The sequence below is a fragment of the Anomalospiza imberbis genome, chromosome 12 (assembly GCF_031753505.1).
Source record: "Anomalospiza imberbis isolate Cuckoo-Finch-1a 21T00152 chromosome 12, ASM3175350v1, whole genome shotgun sequence".
Classification (NCBI taxonomy): domain Eukaryota; kingdom Metazoa; phylum Chordata; class Aves; order Passeriformes; family Viduidae; genus Anomalospiza; species Anomalospiza imberbis.
In genome coordinates this window covers 19,337,945-19,359,202 of record NC_089692.1, presented here as the reverse complement: position 1 = coordinate 19,359,202, position 21,258 = coordinate 19,337,945, and the positions used below count along the sequence as shown (strand labels likewise).

Genomic DNA, 21,258 nt, shown 5'->3' with positions numbered 1-21,258 from the left:
GATTCTTTAGCAAACAAGCTCATAAAACACAGTCCATTGTACTTCTGGTGAAGAGAAGTAAAATGAGAAGCAATTAGAATGATGATGAACTCATTAAGTCAAAATAGCTATAAATAAAAGCAGAGCAAGTCCCAAAAACCTGTCTGAAAGAGGTGCTGAGGCTTTTCCAGGGGATGGATGAAGGAGTATGGTTTAAGTCAGGATGAAATGTGGGAAGAGCTGCAAGCTGTCCCTGGACCAGCATCTGCTTGTGAGTAACATCACAAAACTGCTACAAAAATTACCTTCAAGAAGAGAAATGAACTCTACCTGCACCAGCAGCCTCTTGCCAGCTGCACAGAGAGGAGGAAATGCCCAGCTGCTGGATTTAGGGTTTTTTAGGGCAGTGGGCAGTGCTGTGTCCTTACCATCGGACTTTATTGCAGGTCTGGGTGGCGCCCAGCGGGGACCCGGCCACCATGGGCACCTGGATGGGGCTGTGCTGCTTGTTCATGACCAGGTCCAGCTTCTCCTCCAGGGATTTGCAGGTGGCCTCCAGGGCCAGCAGCTTGGCTTCGATGCTGTCCAGCCTCAGGCATATGGTCTGGTTGATGGAGTACAGGAACGACTGGGGAGGGAAAGAACCCGCGTTGAGCACTCCGAGTTTATCCCCACTCCTGAGGAAGCTCTGGAGAAACGTGACTGGGCAGCAATCCTAAAGGAACTCACAGCCTGTCTAGTGACAAAATCCACCCCTGATGACATCCAGGAGTGTTTCAGCAGGCTCAGATTCTTCCAGATCTTTATTTGGGAGCCAAAAGCAGCCCAGCCAAAGCCATTTTCACCTAAGCACTTTGTCAGGATGATTTCATCCACTGCAAAATCATTTCTAGTGACTTGCCAAAGCCTTCCAGTCCACATGTGAAAACAAAAGCATTATAAATCTCTGGATGCATCCTCCTGGATAAAGTTAGCAAGTTTTTTTCCTGCCCAAACAGATAAATTGCAGTGGAAATTGTATCAACACAAAAAATTTCTGAGACAATTAATGCCACTCACTTCAGCTTCCTGCTGAACAGCAAATCAAGAAAAGCAAATAAATAAAATCTGTTTTGCTAAGCAATCTTTTTGAAAAGAAAACATATTCCACTTGGGTTCCCCTGGGAAAACAGGCCTTGAGAGGGAAGAGCTGCTCTCTGTGTGCTTTGCAAACAGCAGCTGTGCCATCTTGTGGCCCTGCAGTCACTGAGCACCCCAAACCCTCCTTCACCCAGCTCCAGCTCCTGGGATCACCCCAAAAATACAGAATTACACAGGACAGTGTCTGTGGCACTGCAATACTCATCAGGTACTCACACTCCAGGGCAAAATCCAACCCTAGATCACAGCAGGGTGACTGCTGAGCTCCTGGGCCAGAATTAAATGTGAATTATCTATCAGGAGAATGCTGTTAGCTTCAAATAATAGCTTCAAACATGCTGAAAGTATCTACAGATTGTAACACAAATGCATCCTCAAGTTCATCTTTTTGGTCAACTTCATTTACTTTATCAAAAAATGTCCCGGTACTGATGTTTAGGGTCAGTGCAATTAATTCTGGTGATATTTTACACTGCATCTGAAATTCTTGCTACTAATTCTACACTGGAAAATTAGACAATTATCCAGATTTTTAAATTTGTGCCTAAAAATGCACAAGTATCTACCAAGAATAATTCCAGTACTAGGTATAAACAGTTTATTTTACATTCTTGTAATAACTTCCCCTAAACTGAATTGGCATTAAAATGAAACCCAGGAAAGGGCAGTAAATAACCTTAATAGAGGGATCCTGGCAGTTGATTTCTATCCTCTGACGTTTCAGGGCAGGTTCCACATCATCATCTGCCACCTCATGGTTCTCCAACACAACTGCAAAGGAAAAAAAAAAAAAAACAAAAAAAACATTGCCAGAGTTCAAAGCCCAAGAGGACAAAGCTCAAATTAAAAATACAGTAAGTGGAGAAAACAAAAGCATGTCAATTTAATTAAGATATTTGAATGTGTTCTTTGACACTCGCTCAGGGCTTCTCTCAAATCTCTGACAGTGGTGATGGGACCAGGTTTGAGTTCCTCTACCAAGCAAAGACTTTTGAAGGACTGGCAGGTCCCAGCTTCTCCTCCAACTCATTTCTGAAGAACTTTTTCATTTTGTATCAGAAAAGCAGTTTTTGGCCCGTGTCTCTCGTTTCCATTACTGTTCTTACTTGCCATAGTCACAGAGGACCAACATCTCAATGTATTTTCACTCAGGAAGTCAATTTCTGAGTAAGTGATATCCAAATATTTGCTTTCAGAAGTGTTTTTCAATTTGACTGTCCGAAGAATTTTAATAATGAATGAGACAAAGTGTCTTACACATAAAACAATCCCTAATGGATGGGGAACAGTTCCCATTGGAGGAAAAGCCTAAATCATGGAGAAAAACAAGACTGAAGGAATATTTCATTGTTTTTGGGGTTAGTCTACCCCTGCACAAAAAACCAAACAGGCAATAAAGTCTTTAAGAGAAAAGTGAAATAAATAAAATAATCTGATCTGAAGGATTTGAAGATACACAAGTGAAGCTCTGGAAAACATGGGAGATGGGCTTCAAAAGCACCTTTTGGAATAAAAACCTGGTTTGCATTTTAAAGAAAAGCTCAGCAGTGATTTCCAGTTAATGGGCACTGCTGTAAATCTCTTCCTACCTGGATTATCAGGAGTCAGGTCCTCAACGGCAATCTGAACCACATCTGCCAAATCCTGCTCTGACATCATTCAGAACCAGCAGCAAAACCCCTCGGGCACCACTGCAGCTCCCCAGGGCAGAGCTGGCCCCGGCATGCACTCCTGCAGAGCAGCAGCAAGGACAGGGTTAATATTTGTGGAACATCTCAGACTGCATCAAGGCCTTCAGTTTTTCATCTCCTTTTATTAAAAGCTTCAGTTCTCCGAGAAATGGCCAAGCTACAAAGGGATTATCCAGTGGCACCCACAGCTCAGCTCCTGCCGCCCCTCCAGGAGGAATCTCCCTGCCCCAGGGCTGAGGCAGGAGCTGAAGCTTTCCTTGCACATTCCCAGGGATAAGGAGAACCTCCAGCTTCACACTCACAAAGCTCCAGTCCACAAGAACTGCAAATTCTGAATCTTATCAGGCCTCTGAAATCTTCCCAAACTCAGTGAGAACCAGGAGTTTCCTCACAACTTGTTACAACTAAAGCAAAACTTGACTTTTTTCTTCAGGATGAACTTGCCCAGTTTTTCTACAGCTCAGCTCCGATGAAACCTTTTTTGGGATATGGTCCTGATTTTAAAGTCAAAATGTTTCTCAGCCTTGCTCTCCTGGAATTCTCAGTCCAGGTTCTTTATTAGTGTTTTAAGAGAAACCTTCAACCTGTAAAATTGAAATAAAATCACTGCAATCTCTCCTAGCTGTGCTTTCTCCCAATTTACAAAGGGCTGGACAAGGAATACCAAGAGATCAATAGATTTTTTTCCCCTTTTTTAACCTGGAGTAAAAAACGTTGGAGAGATAAATGGAGATTTACTGATGGAAATGACAATTCATCCATTAACACGGACATGGAATCAAATCCAACTATGCACAATGATTTTCCTCTTCCACTTGAGCCCAAGAAATCCATCAGGCCAGACAAGGAGAGGATAAATTTTGAGGAGAGCAACAAAACCTAGAGAAGGATTCTGAGGAGGCCTCCCATCATCTCCAAACTGTTTACCCAAAATACCAGCACTGCCAGCACTGAGTCACTTGAAATTCTGCTCATGGTGAAAGACTTTTGGGCCAGCACAGAGCGTGGCAGCGAGCCCAAAAAACCTGGCAGTCCTTCCGTGCTTGTGGATGCCATTTTGGCAAGTGAAATTTGCCATTTCTGAGAAGTCCTGGTGCCCGGCCAGGCTGAGCAGAACAAAGCAGCTGTGCTGTTCCATCCTGTCACACATGGCCTGCACCAGGAGAGCCCTGCCCTCGGCTTGAGGGGACACATCCACCACCCCAAGCACTAAAAAAGGCCAAGTCAGAACAAATTAGAACTGTTAAAAAGTTTATTATTTACAGGATTCACTGAAATTCACTTGGTTATTACAGGGCTCATTGATGCTGCACATGTTGCATTGAAACCACTCATAGCAACAGATTTCTCCTCTGAAGGAATTGCAATAATTGTATTGCAATTAAATTGTAATAAATGTATAAATCCACTTGAATACTTCACATAGCACAAAAAAATCCTGAGTTTGAAGGGACCCACATGGATCATTCAACTCCTGGCCTTGCACAGAAAACTCAAGATACAACCACGTGCCTTCAAAATCAAATTTAAAAACCACTAAATTCAACCTTTCTTCAGATGATTTCCTGTTTCCAGCACCCATTGTCCACCTGTCCCAGGACATAGGCTGAACGTGTTCAACTTCACCTCAGGAACACCCAAATATTCTGTCCCAGAGCCTTGAAACAAGGGCACAACCAGCACCACCAACACACACAGAGAAACATGCTCATAACATCAGTATTTATTTTCATTTAAACAAATTTTATCCCAATCTCACTAGGTCAGACAGCTTGGAAGAAATCAGCCACAATTCTGCCTTTTCAAGGCCAGGACAAAATTCCCTTCTGCTGCCATCCTGGATCAAAACATAAAGGGGAAAACAAATCAATTTGTTATGAACCCTGGGGATCAGGAAAGCAATGCCCAAGGTTAGGATGAGGAATTCTGATGAGGAGAGCAACGCCCAGGAAAGCTGCAGCCACTGCAGTTCTCACACCTTGCATAAAGAGTCCCTCTCCCAAATTCACCATGTCCATTTCTAACAGTAAATTTTACCGGTGGGCTGACCTTGTTTCAGAACCAAGGGGAAAAGCCTGATAAAATTCAACAGGATGAGAATCAGAGGAGTTTATCAGCTTCAAAAAGCTTCAGCCAACAAATTCAGAGTAACTTTGCCATTATGGTTTCCATGTACTTTACTTGGTGGAGTATTTACCAGCGTTTCCTCACGTAAAACACTCTTTTTCTTGAAATTTCCTCTATATTTCCCCTTTTTTCCATCTCCTGTCTGAAACTCTAGTCCCCATTAAATCTAAATTAAGTGTATGTACATTGGCATCGAGCCACCAGTGCTGAACTATTCCCAGGAACAAATGTTAAGTTATAAAAAAGAAATATTAGCAGAAAGCCAGGAAGCTGGGGATAAACCACAGCAGGGCCAGGGAACGTGCCCACTTCTCCTCCCAGGCAGCACATGGAAGTTGGATCAACACGGGACTGTTTCATGGTCACTTTGCCCCTGTCTGGGGCAGGGGATGGGGAGGAAGGTTCTACCAGGCAGGGGAAAATATTCCCTTACAGGAGTTCCTGGCCAGCCAGGCTCACACCAATTCCAGCCCAGTGCTTTTGGTGGATCTCTGCTGCACTTCTGGATTCTCCCAGAGAATTCCAGGGGCTCCTCCAACTCTGAAAGTGAGGAACAGGTTATGGTGTGTCCTGGAGGGATTTCCTCCCCGCTCCACTCCCAATTCCCTCCACAGGGGCCAGGATGGATCCATGAGGTTCCACAGGGCTCTTGGGTCACAACAACCCCTGGAGCTCCAGGCTGGAAAGCTGGGAAAGGACTGGGGGATGCTGGGGACAGTGTCTGAACAGGAGCCCAGGTGTGCCAGGTGGGCAAGAGGCCACTGGCACCTGGCTGGCACCAGCCCTGGCATGGCCACAGCCCCAGGGCAGGGACTGTCCCCTGTGCTGGGCACAGCTGAGGCCACACCTGGGGTCCTGGTCAGGTTTGGGCTCCTCCAAGACAGACCTGGAGGGGCTGGAGCGTGTCCAGGGAAGGGATTGGAGCTGGGAAGGGGCTGGAGAATCCTGAGGGGGCTCAGCCTGGAGCAAAGGAGGCTCAGGGGGCCCTCCTGGCTCTGCACAGCTCCTGACAGGAGGGGACAGCCGGGGGCATCAGGCTCTGCTCCAGGGAACAGGGACAGGAGGAGAGGGAACGGCCTCAGGCTGGGCCAGGGCAGGCTCAGGGTGGACAGCAGCAGGAATTTCCCCATGGAAAGGGGGGTCAGGGATTGGAACTGCCCAGGAAGGGCTGGAGCGCCCATCCCTGGAGGTGTCCTGGGAATTCCTGGATGTGGCACTCAGAGCTCTGGGCTGGGGACAAGGCGGGCACTGGGCACAGCTGGGTGATCCCAGAGCTCCTTCCCACCCTCAATAATCAATTCTGTGAAATCCCAGGTTCCCCAAACGTTTCTAACCCCTCAGAGCTCTTGCAGCCCACTACCAGTGCAGCTCTTCCACTGCCCCTCCTTTCCCCACCCCAGGCCAGACCCCACTTTGTTCCTGTGATCCAATAATCCCAGCAGACACCTGCTCCTACTGGATAAATGAAACAACAACTAAAAATTATCTCATTTTCCCTCAAAAACAGGAGCAAAAACCCTTGAGCATCCCTGCAAGCACTTCCCTGGAAGTGGCTCCAGTACTGGAATACTCAAAAAAACTCATCACAGACAACTAAAGATATAAATTTAAAGCTGATTAGATAAATTACATTAAATATCTCTGCCAATACTCTTACTCAGAATTAATACACTTAACACAGAATTCAATCAGCCTTTGTTTAATTAAGTAAATTAATATTTGTAAGCAACTAAATTAAATTCACCTGAATTCCAGATTAGCTTTTCCACACACAAGTTTAATGTAATTTAATTAATCTATTTTAAAACATTAATTCCAAATAATTCTTCTGAGCAGCCCTTTGTAAACAAAGCTATTTACTGAAATATCTGATGGCTTTCCTGAGTCACAGGGCAGCATTCCAAAGTGGATAATCAAACCCATCCAATGCCTTGTTAACACAGGAGAACACACACAAACCAGAAACCTTCTCTCACATTAATTAGCGAGGGTAAACACCATCTTTTAAAAAATCCAAACATTCCGAAGCTCTGCTTGGAGTGTGGAATTGCACTCCTCTGGCTGGAGCAGCTGAGCACTCTTGGACATTTCCCAGTGCTGCTGATAAATGAAAAAACTTCCCTCAGATTCCAACTTGCACTGTGGCAAATATTCCTGCTGGCTGTGTGGGAAAAGCTGGAAAATGCCATTTCCCTCTGCCCAGCCCAAGAGCCTCAAATGTTCTTCCTCTTCTTCATTCCACTCTTCCTTCTAATCCATTAAAGGCAGTGCTCAAATATGGAACCTGTTCCAAAAATCTTTGTCCAACCACATTTGGAATCATGGAACGGTTGGGGTGGGAAGGGACCTTGAGGATCATCCCATTCCACCTGTGATAATTCACTCGTGGAGAGTTTTGGAAGGAATCTGAGATAGGACCTCTGAGTTGTTTTTGACGATGTGATTTATTTTCTTATCTTCTGCACAGGCAGGAAGGGTGAGTTCAGCTCACATCTTCACTGCATGGTTCAGAAGGTCACAAGTTAAAAGATCCTTTAAGGATCTATTGACCAATAAAACACTGCCAGCAAGGATGTTTATGGTTTTGACCCAATCCTTAAATATTTTGCCTTATGGACCCATGTTACAGTGTGGTCTTTCTTAGCCAATCGTGTTCTAACACACAAACCTGCAGCGCTGCATTCTAAACTCCTTGTTTACCTCTTCACCTACTTTTATTTTTTCTGTATCTTAAACTCTACAACTCTAAACTTCCCTTATTTAACATGTCTCTGCTTTTAACTACAAATCAACATTCTCACTTCTGGCACCACAGTTTGGAAGCCTGAGTTTAAGTCTAAGCTTTGGCTTACAGGCACAAAGTCCTGAGAGTTCCTTGCATTTTGGATCCCAACATCCACCCCAGGGACACCTTCCACCGTCCCAGGCTGCTCCAAGCCCTGTCCAGCCTGGCCTTGGGCACTGCCAGGGATCCAGGGGCAGCCCCAGCTGCTCTGGGAAATCAACCCCAGGTCACCCTCATTCCTTCCCAATATCCCATCTCTCCCTGCCCCTGTCCATGGAAAACCATTCTCCTCAAATAAATTTAATTAATTAATTGACCCAGCTGCCCATTTTTCCGAGCCAAAGGTCCTTATCCTGCAAAAACTCTGATTTAGTGAGACTTTCCAAGGTCTTCCAAAGCAGGTGAACACAAAGCCCAGCCCAGTGACAGGAATAAACCCAGCACAGGCCAGGGCTGATCCCCAGGAGCAGAGAAATGACCTCAAGCTGCACAGGGATTATGGTATAAACATCATCCACGCTCTGCAGGGAAGATGCAGAGGACAAAATACTCATTAATTTGGTTTTTATTTAAATCTCTGAGGTCTCATCCCTGCAGGGAAACAGCCCAGAGGGGCACAGAGCTGTCTCTGGGCAAGGAATTCTCCCCACTTAACTCCAGCTGGGAAGCAAACTAAGGAATCCCAGCAAAGCAGCAGCCCAAGAACAGGACAGGATTGTCCCTGGGAAGGTCTCCAGGAAGAAGAATCCCCCTCTGGAGGCTCCAAACCCCTGGCACAGCTGTGACCTCTCTGGGGAACAACCTCTGGAGCAGCTCCAAGGGCACAACTGGGATAATTCCATACTTGAAGTTATTCCCAGGAGCTGCAAAGCTCAGGACACAACAATTCTCATTTCAGTCTCTCTCTGTGACTTGCACCAATTTTCTAACCCAGAGCCTGGCTTTTCCTCCATGATAAAATCACTTTGGTTGGCAGCTGGAACAGAGCCTTCCTGCACCAATTCCCAAAAAAGCCACACCAGTGCAATGTAACACAATAAAAAGCAACAATTTAAGAGCATGCAGGGCTCAAAGCACCATAAATCCAAGAGCCTCCTTTGAGCCCCAGCTCTCTGCAGCCCATCACAATGTGAATTAAAACTCATTTGAGGAGGAAGAGATCAGATTTACACTTCCTTCTTGCTACCCAAAACAACAAATGAGAATAATTTTTCTTAGCATCTGTTTGGCTGTCACCCTTCTCCTCAATCCACCTTAAAAGGCAAGGGAAAACATTGTGTTTCAATTAAATTTCACAGTAAAACCACACAAACATTTCAGTTCAAGAGCTTAAAAATGAGTGGAATAGTAGACAAGCAGCTTTGATTCAGCCAAAGATCAGGAAAAATGTCTATTCTCCCAAAAAAATGATAGAACTATTCCCTATCTGGGAAAACCAGGACACCAGCCACAACATTCTGGAGATGGATATATCAAGTAAATATCACTCACAGTGGTATTATGGTAATGGACTCCAGTGCAAGTGGTAAAATTCAGCTAGCAACAAAAAAAGGAAACGGTTGCTGCAGGAATAAAGGAGCTGGAAACTTTCTGGGGTAGAAAACCTCCCAGGCAGGCAGAAATTCTCAAGTATTACCACAAAAGCTCCCATTATTATTGTTGGTTTACTGTTTTGCCTTCAGAAATATTTGCTTTTTAGGTTTTTTTTTTTTTTTTTCATTCCACCTGGTACAAGGCACTGTTTTGCTTGGATGTCTTTTCCTAACTCTCCTAACCCTGGCACTTATCCTAACACAACACCCAACAAAAACCCCAGGAACGCCTTCCCTGCTCCCCAGGGTCCTCGCAGGCGGGTGGTCACACAAAGCAGGAGCTGCAGCCCCAGTTCCCTGGGGATCTCGTACAAAGCCTGGTGCCACGTGGCAGCCCCCTCTGGCACAGCCTGGACGGGATTATTCCCCAGGAGCTGGGCAGGAAATGTTCACACGTGTCCCAGCTCCGCTTCCAGGTGCTTGCACACACACACAGAGGCCTGAGTTCAATTTGCAGCCATTTAATCCCCCTGAACTGCAGCAGCCCACCCCCGGGCAGGAGCTAAGTGCTTGCAGATTGCAGGCTAAGGCACAGGCTGCCATTCTGGATCCCGGTGGGATTATTCCCGACAGGGATCGTTCACACCAGGCACCATCTGCAGAGTTTGCTGAAAAGCAGCAAATGTCAGAGCAGACCTGCCCAGACAGCAAATCCTGTCCTGCTGTTGTCTTGTTTTCAGCCGCTAGATGGAGGATTTTTATTTGGGAACAGCTCCAGAAGTCCTGCAAGGACCTCCAGGGCAGGTTTAGGGTGGGTATCAGGAAAGGTTCTTCCCCCAGAGGGTGCTGGGCACTGCCCAGGCTCCCCAGGGAATGGGCACGGCCCGAGGGTGACAGAGCTCCAGGAGCCTTTGGACAGCACTGCCAGGGATGCCCAGGGTGGGATTTTGGGAATGATCCCTGTGGGTCCCCTCCAGCTCAGGGTATTCCATTATTCCAGGAAATTCAAACATCCAGGATTAGTTTCATCCACCTTCCACCACCCCAGGCTGCTCCAAGCCCAAATGTCCAGCCTGGCCGTGGGCACTGCCAGGGATGCAGGGGCAGCCACAGCTGCTCTGGGCACCTGTGCCAGGGCTGCCCATCCTCACAGGGAGGAATTCCTTCCCAATATCCCACTTATCCCTCCTCCTCTAAGGTCACTCCCTCTTGGCCTGGCAGCTTACCTTTAGCAACAAAAGAGAATAATAATATTAATAATTTATCCTTTTTTCCTAATATGTGCACAGCTAGTCCTCAATACACTGGAAAAAGTTCCTGATCCAGCAATTCCAGAGGAGGCAAGGACAGCCCCCGGTGTTGGCACAGGTTGCTGCTACTACAAAAGCCAACATCAGATACAACCTGCTCATTCCAAAGTCTTCTAATGGATTTTCCTGCTGCAGGCATCAAGGAAAAGAAACCATTCCAGCTGCCAAACCAGACCTTAGCACTGCTGTATAACAGAGAGATACCAGGATCTTCAAATTCTTGCCAAAAATAGTAATGAAAATAAACTGAAGAGCATCATTTCAGTAGGGAAACATGAACTGAGCAGTTCTTCAAAATCTGAATCATTTTCATGGCATTACTGAGGGTAGAAAAGAGCTCTGGGATTGTGGAATTCACCCTGTGCCCCATCCCCGCCTTGTCCCCAGCCCAGAGCTCTGAGTGCCACATCCAGGAATTCCCGGGACACCTCCAGGGATGGGCGCTCCAGCCCTCCCTGGGCAGTTCCAATCCCTGACCCCCCTTTCCATGGGGAAATTCCTGCTGCTGTCCACCCTGAGCCTGCCCTGGCCCAGCCTGAGGCCGTTCCCTCTCCTCCTGTCCCTGTTCCCTGGAGCAGAGCCCGACCCCCCCATCCTGCCTCCAAATTCTGAATTTTCATTTACACCACCTGATCCTGGCTTGGCAGCTCCCCTCCCCGCAGTTAAAAGAGAAATCCCAACTAAATTCAGGTTTCAACTCCCCAGACCTTCATTTCAGAGGGTGCTAGAGGATCAGGTCGGTGCGTTTCTACCCGAGGGGCAGGGATGGGAAGGGGAACTCCCCAGCTGCCATCAGCTCCCTCCGCTCCTCTCCATGATAAAACTCAGCTTTTCAGAGGTTTGAACTCAGTAACACTCTTCCCTGAAGTGCTCTAAGTCAGGGGTTACAAACAGGAAGCAACATCAAATGATTCTGTTCAACAGACACCACCACAAATTATTTTATTTCAAGTCCCACATACCCAAGGTGTGATGAAGTTAAACCTTTTGTATGTTTTTTTCAGTCTAACTGGTTGCAAAATTCACTATTTTCCAGCACCTTGAAAAAACCTAAACCTGCAGGGAAACAAGTGGTTTATGTGACTGTGAAGACATTTTATTCCTTTTATTTCACTTGGGAACGAAAGAAAGAAAAAAAAAAAAGTGGTAATTAACCTTTCAGTAAGTATGGATAAAACGGAAAATAAGGTTATTTCAACTGTCAATAACTAAATATCGAGTTTCAAACTAAAGGAAATCAACCTGCGACCAAATTTTTATTGGCAAAGTTCTGCATATAAAGACATTTTGTGGTTTTAATCCCAACCACTGGCTTTTCTCTGTCTCCTCCCACAAGTGGCTCAATCCCAGCAATTCCAGTTCCAGGGTTCCTTCAAGGAAAGAGATGAAAACCCTGGGATTCTGATAAAATAAAAGAAAACCCTGGAATTCTGATAAAATAAAGGGAAACCCTGGAATTCTGACACAATAAAGGAAAACCTGGAATTCTGATAAAAGGAAACCCTGGAATTCTGACACAATAAAGGAAAACCTGGAATTCTGATAAAATAAAAGAAAACCCTGGAATTCTGACACAATAAAGGAAAACCTGGAATTCTGATAAAATAAAGGGAAAACCTGGAATTCTGATAGAAGAAAAGAAAACCCTGGAATCCTGACACAATAAAGGAAAAACTGGAATTCTGATAAAATAAAAGGAAATCCTGGAATTCTGATAAAAGAAAAGAAAACCCTGGAATTCTGACACAATAAAAGAAAACCTGGAATTCCGATAAAATAAAAGAAAACCCTGGAATCCTGACACAATAAAAGAAAACCTGGAATTCTGATAAAATAAAACAAAACCCTGGAATTCTGACACAATAAAGGAAAACCTGGAATTCTGATAAAGGAAAAGGAAACCCTGGAATTCTGACACAATAAAGGAAAACCTGGAATTCTGATAAAAGAAAGGAAACCCTGGAATTCTGACACAATAAAGGAAAACCTGGAATTCCAATTTCCTTTATTGTGTCAGGATTCCTGGAACCCTGACACAATAAAGGAAAACCTGGAATTCTGATAAAAGAAAAGGAAACCCTGGAATTCTGACACAATAAAGGAAAACCTGGAATTCTGATAAAACGAAACCCTGGAATTCTGACACAATAAATCTGTGTGTTGTTCCTGCACCTACAAATCTTTACAAGATGAGGGGGAAGCTCAAGAGAAAAAGCAGAGGCAAACTCCAAACAGGAGAACAGCCTGGAATTCCCTGGGTGTGAATCCCCTGGGACACCACCCCTCCTTCCCACGGCAAGGTAAATCCACAGTCAGCAGCTCTGACTAAAAGCTCATTTTTCCTCACCCGATTGCCCAAAATTCCAGAAAAAGGATGGTAAAAGCAGCACAGGCAGGAAAAGAGCCTTTTCCAAACTTATTTCTTGGAGCAGGTGCCTCTGGAAGCTGCAGCTGTCAGCATTGCTAATTGGTACCACACCCTTAATGGTTTTATTAAATTACTCTGGATGTTATTAATCAATTAGTCCTTTAAAAGAACCTTAATTAACACCTGCTCTGGAAGCACACAGCTTTCACGTGGCTGGGTGATTCAGACAGAACCCCCAGCTCAGGAAGAGATGACAAACTGAAAAAACAAAGTCATAAAATATTTTTGTCCTCTGGAGAAGATGGAATGTTTCCCAAATCCACCCTCCATCTTTTTATTCTCTCAGTAAATTAATTAATATTTCCTCCTAACATCTATTACTGAAAATGAAATTACTTCCATTTATTGTGGGAAAATTTGTTCCGGGTTTCAGAATCAAAGTCTTGTTATTCTGGTGCATTTTTATAAACAACTACTTAAAATATATATAATTATATATATAAAACACTTCCTAACAGAGAAAACCCTCTGTTTCAAGAGCCACTGCTATGAAATTCAGACACTTTTTTGTTTGATATTTTTAAATCTTGGCTGAAATATTTAAAGTTACACAGATGTCAGGTTTGCCTCTTGAAATCTTGGTATCTATAGGGCACCACACCTCAGGTATCCTTACAAGGAGGCAAGAAAGTACCAAAAAACACCCCAAAACACCATTTTAAAGCTGCTTCCACCAAAGCAATCTCTCAGTTGCTAATAACCCTTGTTTACTTCAAAAAGTCTTCCCTGGAGAGCTCCAAAAATAAACTGATCCATGAACTACCCGTGCCATAGCAGGATAAAATGACTATATTTGGTGACGTACACAACTTGCCACTGTGGATGGATTTAAAAATAAAACAAAAAAATAAAAGCGGGGGGGGTGAGGGAGGAAAAGGAGGCAACGCTTGAATCGCAAATAAGGGCATGGGGATACGAGTGTGTTGAGAGAATCCTGGAATAGTTTGGGTGGGAAGGGACTTTAAAGGGACTTTAAATCTCGTTCCACCCCCTGCCATGGCAGGGGCACCTTCCCCTGCCCCAGGCTGCTCCCAGCCCTGTGCAGCCTGGCCTTGGGCACTGCCAGGGCTGCAGGGGCAGCTCCAGGGAAAGCCGTGCCAGAGCCTCAGCACCCGCACAGGGAGGAATTCCTTCTCAACACCCCATCTAAAGCGCTCCATGTCAAACAGCTGGCTGCTGTGAAGGGGATGGAAACCACCAACGCTGCTACGGATGTGGAAAACCCTGTCAGGCACTGCACGGCCCCACACCGGGCTGCTCCCTGGCACGGAGGAGCGCTCCCAGCCCAGCCCGAGCCTCGCCCGGCTCCAAACGCATCCCGGGGGAACGGCGGGACACCGAGCCCAGCACTGCGGAGCCCAGCAGCGGGGTGAGCCCCGGAGCGGGGCGGGGAAGAGCCAAACCTTTGGGTGGAAGGGACATTTAAAGCTCATCCCGTTCCACCCCTGCCACGGCAGGGACACCTTCCACCATCCCAGGCTGCTCCAAGCCCTGTCCAGCCCGGCCTTGGGCACTGCCAGGGATCCAGGGGCAGCCCCGGCTGCTCCGGGCGCGCCGTGCCAGGGCCTCAGCCCCCTCACAGGGAGGACTTTCTCCCCCGGTATCGAATCACGGGCGACCCCCACGAGAGCGATGGGGGGAGGCGGCGGGGGGCGCGCGGCCCCCCCGCCTCGGCCGCTCCCTCCCCGCCGGCTCAGCGGCCCGGGGAGCCCGGCGGGTGCGCGGTGCGTGCGTGTGTGTGTGTGTGTGTGTGTGCGCTCGGTGCCCCCGTGCGGGGCCGTGCGGGCGGCCGGGGGGGCGGCCGCGCAGACGGAGGCTCCCGCCCGCGGGGCGCCGCGTTACCGTGTGAGGCGGGCGCCGAGTTCTCGTGGTGTTTTGTGCGGCGGCTGCGATAATGGCGTCCTTCCTCGCGAGAGATCCGGCCCGGGGCCCCGCGCCGCGCAGGCGCCGCGCCCGCGCGCGCGGTGCCCCCGCCCTTCGCCGCCGAGGCGCCGCAGCGGGGACCGGACTACGAGTCCCAGAGGGCGGCGCGCGCGCCCCCGCAGGAGCACGCCGGGACCTGTAGTACGCGCGGGTGGCGCGGGGCGTGCCGGGAAGTGTAGTCAGGGAACCACGGAACCACGGGATTTATCCCGGGCTCGTTGAGGGTGGGAAAGAGCTCCGGGATGATCGAGAGTCCACCCTGTGACCCCGCCTTGTCCCCAGCCCAGAGCTCTGAGTGCCACATCCAGGAATTCCCGGGACACCTCCAGGGATGGGCACTCCAGCCCTCCCTGGGCAGTTCCAATCCCTGACCCCCCTTTCCATGGGGAAATTCCTGCTGCTGTCCACCCTGAGCCTGCCCTGGCCCAGCCTGAGGCCGTTCCCTCTCCTCCTGTCCCTGTTCCCTGGAGCAGAGCCTGATGCCCCCGGCTGTCCCCTCCTGTCAGGAGCTGTGCAGAGCCAGGAGGGCCCCCTGAGCCTCCTTTGCTCCAGGCTGAGCCCCCCCAGCTCCCTCAGGATCCTCCAGCCCCTTCCCAGCTCCCTCAGGATCCTCCAGCTCCCTCAGGATCCTCCAGCCCCTTCCCAGCTCCCTCAGGATCCTCCAGCTCCCTCAGGATCCTCCAGCCCCTTCCCAGGTCCCTCAGGATCCTCCAGCCCCTTCCCATCTCCCTCAGGATTCTCCACCTCCCTCAGAATTCTCCAGCCCCTTCCCAGCTCCCTCAGGATCCTCCAGCCCCTTCCCAGCTCCCTCAGGATTCTCCAGCCCCTTTCCCACTCCCTCAGGATCCTCCAGCTCCCTCAGGATCCTCCAGCCCCTTCCCAGCTCCCTCAGGATCCTCCAGCTCCCTCAGGATTCTCGAGCCCCCCTCCCCAGCTCCCTCAGGATCCTCCAGCCCCTTTCCCACTCCCTCAGGATCCTCCAGCCCCTTCCCAGCTCCCTCAGGATTCTCCATCTCCCTCAGGATCCTCCAGCCCCTTTCCCGCTCCCTCAGGATCCTCCAGCCCCTTCCCAGCTCCCTCAGGATCCTCCATCTCCCTCAGGATTCTCCATCCCCCTCCCAGCTCCCTCAGGATTCTCGAGCCCCCCTCCCCAGCTCCCTCAGGATCCTCCAGCCCCTCCCCAGCTCCCTCAGGATCCTCCAGCCCCTTCCCAGCTCCCTCAGGATCCTCCAGCTCCCTCAGGATTCTCCAGCCCCTTTCCCACTCCCTCAGGATCCTCCAGCTCCCTCAGGATTCTCGAGCCCCCCTCCCCAGCTCCCTCAGGATCCTCCAGCCCCTTTCCCACTCCCTCAGGATCCTCCAGCCCCTTTCCCACTCCCTCAGGATCCTCCAGCCCCTTCCCAGCTCCCTCAGGATTCTCCATCTCCCTCAGGATCCTCCAGCCCCTTTCCCGCTCCCTCAGGATCCTCCAGCCCCTTCCCAGCTCCCTCAGGATCCTCCATCTCCCTCAGGATTCTCCATCCCCCTCCCAGCTCCCTCAGGATTCTCGAGCCCCCCTCCCCAGCTCCCTCAGGATCCTCCAGCCCCTCCCCAGCTCCCTCAGGATCCTCCAGCCCCTTCCCAGCTCCCTCAGGATCCTCCAGCTCCCTCAGGATTCTCGAGCCCCCCTCCCCAGCTCCCTCAGGATCCTCCAGCCCCTTTCCCACTCCCTCAGGATCCTCCAGCCCCTTCCCAGCTCCCTCAGGATTCTCCATCTCCCTCAGGATCCTCCAGCCCCTTTCCCGCTCCCTCAGGATCCTCCAGCCCCTTCCCAGCTCCCTCAGGATCCTCCATCTCCCTCAGGATTCTCCATCCCCCTCCCAGCTCCCTCAGGATTCTCGAGCCCCCCTCCCCAGCTCCCTCAGGATCCTCCAGCCCCTCCCCAGCTCCCTCAGGATCCTCCAGCCCCTTCCCAGCTCCCTCAGGATCCTCCAGCTCCCTCAGGATTCTCGAGCCCCCCTCCCCAGCTCCCTCAGGATCCTCCAGCCCCTTTCCCACTCCCTCAGGATCCTCCAGCCCCTTCCCAGCTCCCTCAGGATTCTCCATCTCCCTCAGGATCCTCCAGCCCCTTTCCCGCTCCCTCAGGATCCTCCAGCCCCTTCCCAGCTCCCTCAGGATCCTCCATCTCCCTCAGGATTCTCCATCCCCCTCCCAGCTCCCTCAGGATTCTCGAGCCCCCCTCCCCAGCTCCCTCAGGATCCTCCAGCCCCTCCCCAGCTCCCTCAGGATCCTCCAGCCCCTTCCCAGCTCCCTCAGGATCCTCCAGCTCCCTCAGGATTCTCGAGCCCCCCCTTCCCAGCTCCCTCAGGATCCTCCAGCCCCTTCCCAGCTCCCTCAGGATCCTCCAGCCCCTTCCCAGCTCCCTCAGGATTCTCCATCTCCCTCAGGATCCTCCAGCCCCTTTCCCGCTCCCTCAGGATCCTCCAGCCCCTTCCCAGCTCCGTTCCCTTCCCTGGACACGCTCCAGCCCCTCAATGTCCGCAGCGCTCAGCCAGCGGAGCCGGCAGATTGAACAGGAATCTGCACCTCCAGAATCATTCACGCCTTTCCCATCATCTGCTCCTTCCATCAGATTCCTCCTGGACGTCACTGTCGTGCTAAGGACAGAAACGTCACGGTGCCCAGAGCACGCCGAGCAGCAAGTGGGGATTTGCTAAATTGGCTCCTCAGCCTCGCTCTTCTGTCACTCCTGCGTGTGCTGTGAGAACAGGAGGGCTGGGCGAAGGTGGGGAACGCGCCGTGAGCCTTCTGGGCACGATAAAAATATGCAAAAAGCCCCCAGAAAAGAAGCACGGAGGAAGCGTATGCAAATGGCTCTGAAAGAGGACAAAGTTTAGGCGAATTTCTGTCTTTATATAGCACAGTGTTGCCCATTAAAGACCAACCACGCTTCACTTTTCAGCCTCACCATAACCAGCAGCGACTTTCAGACTTCTGCATTAAAACGTTCCCTAAATAAGAGAAATAAAAATTCCTAAATAAGATGCTTAATGGGGTTCTCCAGTGCCGTGTCACACAGCTGAATCCACTCTGGTTCGGCTCTCCAGATACCTGCAGGCCTCGTGTGTCGGGAAATTGCTCCCTCATGCAGGTTTGGGAGTGCTCAGCTCAGCCTGTTGATTTATTTACCGTGTTCTCCCCCTTCACAAGCACATTAGGCAGTTCAAAGGTTAAACTACTTAGAATCTGACTTTTCACAGTGGATTATTTCACGCTTTATGCACCCATTTGCCCTGTAACAGTTTTGCTACAGGGTTTCTGCTGGACTCAAGCAATTGCAGGTCCCAGCTGGAAAAACAGGGATACAAATATCCTCATTCCAGCTGCTGGTAAAAGCTGCCCTGTTTTCTCATATTTTCATAATCTTGCCATCCCAAAGATTATTAACTCCTGTTTTCTGGAGGTGTGAGGTGCTTCTCCTCTGGAGAGCCATGAATCGTTTCCCAACACAAACACAAAAGTTGTCATTGCCATAAAACAGTTATGGTGTTTACCCAAAGTTAATTTAGCTCAAATTAACCGCAGGAAATACTGGCGGGATCCGACTGATGTCGGGGAATCTGATCAGAGATAACAGCAGAACAAACAAATAAAACAATTTATCCCCAAGGGAGGCTGCAGCACCTCCTCCTGCCCGTCCACTCTGATCCAGCAGCTGAGAATCCACTATTTCCTCACCCCTTGGAAGAGTTTCTTCCCTCTTTACCAGACAAGTGAGTTTGGATTTTTTTTTCCAAGCCAGAAGGCATTTATTTTCAAAATTATGGATGACACCAATAAATCACGGAAAGGCTCCTTTATCATGCTTTACCTCGTGTTTCCCTGAGACTGCACAGCCAGAAATGATAAACACTTCGTGCAGCACGAAGTCTGGCTGAAAACATGAGGAAAAGGATCTCTCTGTTCCATCTGGAGGCCCAGATTTGGCTTTTTAGTCTTTGACTCCCAGTACCAGTGAGTGACTGACCAAAGGGTAATTGCTTCCTGCGCTTCACAATCTCCTGAGCTTCAGCTGCTGCCAAAGCTGAGCTCCTGTGACTATTTCTGCAATAATTGAAAGAAATTCAGTGTAATCCCCACTTAGTGAATGAGGGTTTCACTTTACCCTGGGATAAGTCCGCCTATGAGCAAATGCCAAGAAGAACTTGATACACTGAAAGGTTTATTCTGATTTAAACCACGATAATTTGCTCAAGTGCCTACATCAAATTCATTCTTAATTTCCTGTCCTCATATAAAAGCAACTGAGAACTTCAGGCTGCTAATACGTCATTTAATTTTTTAATTTTACAGGAGAAAATACCCCTTGTTGCCCTGTTAGTCTGTTGTCCCAAATAAAACAAGGGATTTCTTTGTTGTTTTATTTCCTCACATTTTCATGCTCTTTTTTTTCGGTCTCTTGCATTTTATGTCTGTGCTTTGCCATGTTATGAGGAGTAATTTGCTTCCAGGAAGTATCCAGCTCATTTCACCCTGCTCTCAGCATTCATTTACTATTGTTTTCTAAGAAAGTTGCTGCTTTCACATGTTTGTGTGGATCAGGAGAGATTGGGATCTCATTCATTGGTTTCCTTTTTTTTTTTTTTTTTTTTCCATTAAGGAAAAAAAGCCTTCCCATAGCATCAAAGGTAAAAAATTAACACACTGTGCACACAATTTTGTAGCTGCAGCAGAAAAAGAAAGGTTGCCAAACAAAGCTTTTGTTTAAACAAGTGACAGACATCCATAATTATCCTCAGTGCTGAGCATGAGGACACAGGAAAAAGGGATGGGGAAGAAGTGAGCAGGGCACAGAAGTCACTCCAGAGTATTTGCTGGAAGAATAATTTTGTTTCCAAAGGATAAAATCCTCAATTACATCCAAGTAAAATGAGTACTTGAAGCTCTCCTGTTTATTAATTTCGTTCTGCTTGGGTTTATTAATTTTTTCTTTAATCTCTTGTAACTGGAACGGGAAACAAACCCAGCCCTATGAACACAGCCTGTCCTATATTGCGACAGTGATGCTTAAGGAAAAGTTACATAAAATACCTCTTTAACCAAGAGAATATTGACATTATTTGTAAATGTGCTGTAGCAGCACGTGAGGAGAAGCTCATCATTTAATGTTCAGATGCCACATCCATTTTCAATCCCCTCAGATTGTTCTGTGGGGAAGGGCAGCAACAAGTGGGTTTTGCTCCTGGACCTACTTCAGCTACCTCTGTATCAATACTCTGATCTCATTCTGGTTTCTGCTGAGTAAACTCCATTTTATTCAATGAAAATACTCCTAATTTTCATGAACAGGGATGGAAGAAAAGGCCCTGCATCCCCTCAGCAGAGAGAGAAACACTGTGACATGTTTTGCCACCCGTCTGGTCAAAGTCCATGGTCCTGTAGGGTCACTTCTGCCAGTCTGAGGAACAAGGTGAGAAGGGTCAGACACCATCTCAATGTTCTCTTATTTATTTATTTACAGACTCCTCCATCTCCCTAAACACAACCTGGGAGAAAAAAAAAAAAAAAAAAAACCCAAACAAATTATGGGAGGCTCCTTCCCTTCTGAGAAATGTGCCCCTGGCAAAAGCCCTGTCTTTACACTTGCCTGGCTGGGATCTCCAAGGATCTCTCACAGCTTCTCCGCCCTTTTACTTCTCCCACGCAGCTGAGGTTTGCCCAGCTCTGCCCAGGTTTGCCCCAGACCACTTTTATTTGGTCAGGTACCGTTAGCATCTGAGAACTTTTGGGGGGATTATCAAAGCCTGAAGGGCATTCATTCCACCTACAGATTTTAGAGGATTTTATCCTTCCATGATTCTAAGCAGAATTTCACCATCTCCTCATTCTGGACATGCATCCATTTCAACACATCCAAAATTATTTTTAGCTCTAACATTGCAGGTGTGAGAGGTAAAATAAACTGAGTGGAGATGTCCAGCTGTGGCCAGGGTGGCAAATGTCCCTGAGCAGGTTTCCACACAGCTCCACGTGGCAGAGGCTGGAGGGCAGGGCTGCTTTTCGGGGCAACCCAGGTCAGCCAGAACCTCATCCAGAGGCAAATTCCAACCCTTTGGATGGTGAAATCCTGTGTTTCCCTACAACCTGGCCACTGCAAAGCTCTGGAGACAAGTTTTTCTCCCATTCCAGGTGTTCTCCAGTAGATCCTGGAGTGCTCCCTGGCAGGGATGATGGTCCATGGGCTGTATCAGACAGAGCTTCCCAGCACATCTCAGGAATTCCCCCTGCTCAGCACTCATGGGGACGAATCTGGAATGTTCTGTCCTGTTTGGGGACTCCAATGCAAGAGAGAGAACGAACAAGC

At 48.5% G+C, this 21,258-nt stretch overlaps 1 protein-coding gene across 4 annotated transcripts in view; it reads right to left on the bottom strand.

Annotated features, from left to right (window-relative positions):
• BANP (BTG3 associated nuclear protein) overlaps positions 1–14,983 on the bottom strand; it is a 117,987-nt gene extending 103,004 nt beyond the window's left edge. For 2 of the 4 annotated variants that reach the window (XM_068203179.1, XM_068203182.1), the window contains exons 1-4: positions 14,835–14,983; positions 2,709–2,850; positions 1,796–1,890; positions 408–607 (exon numbers count right to left, since the gene is read on the bottom strand). In XM_068203179.1, coding sequence (XP_068059280.1) covers positions 408–607; positions 1,796–1,890; positions 2,709–2,778 — 365 coding nt within the window. In that variant the 5' untranslated portion in view covers positions 2,779–2,850; positions 14,835–14,983. Of the gene's footprint in view, positions 1–407; positions 608–1,795; positions 1,891–2,708; positions 2,851–11,526; positions 11,987–12,066; positions 12,151–12,911; positions 13,864–14,834 lie in introns of those variants that run through there. The other 2 variants (XM_068203180.1, XM_068203181.1) reach the window with 2 other exon arrangements.
• Positions 14,984–21,258: the final 6,275 nt, after the last annotated feature.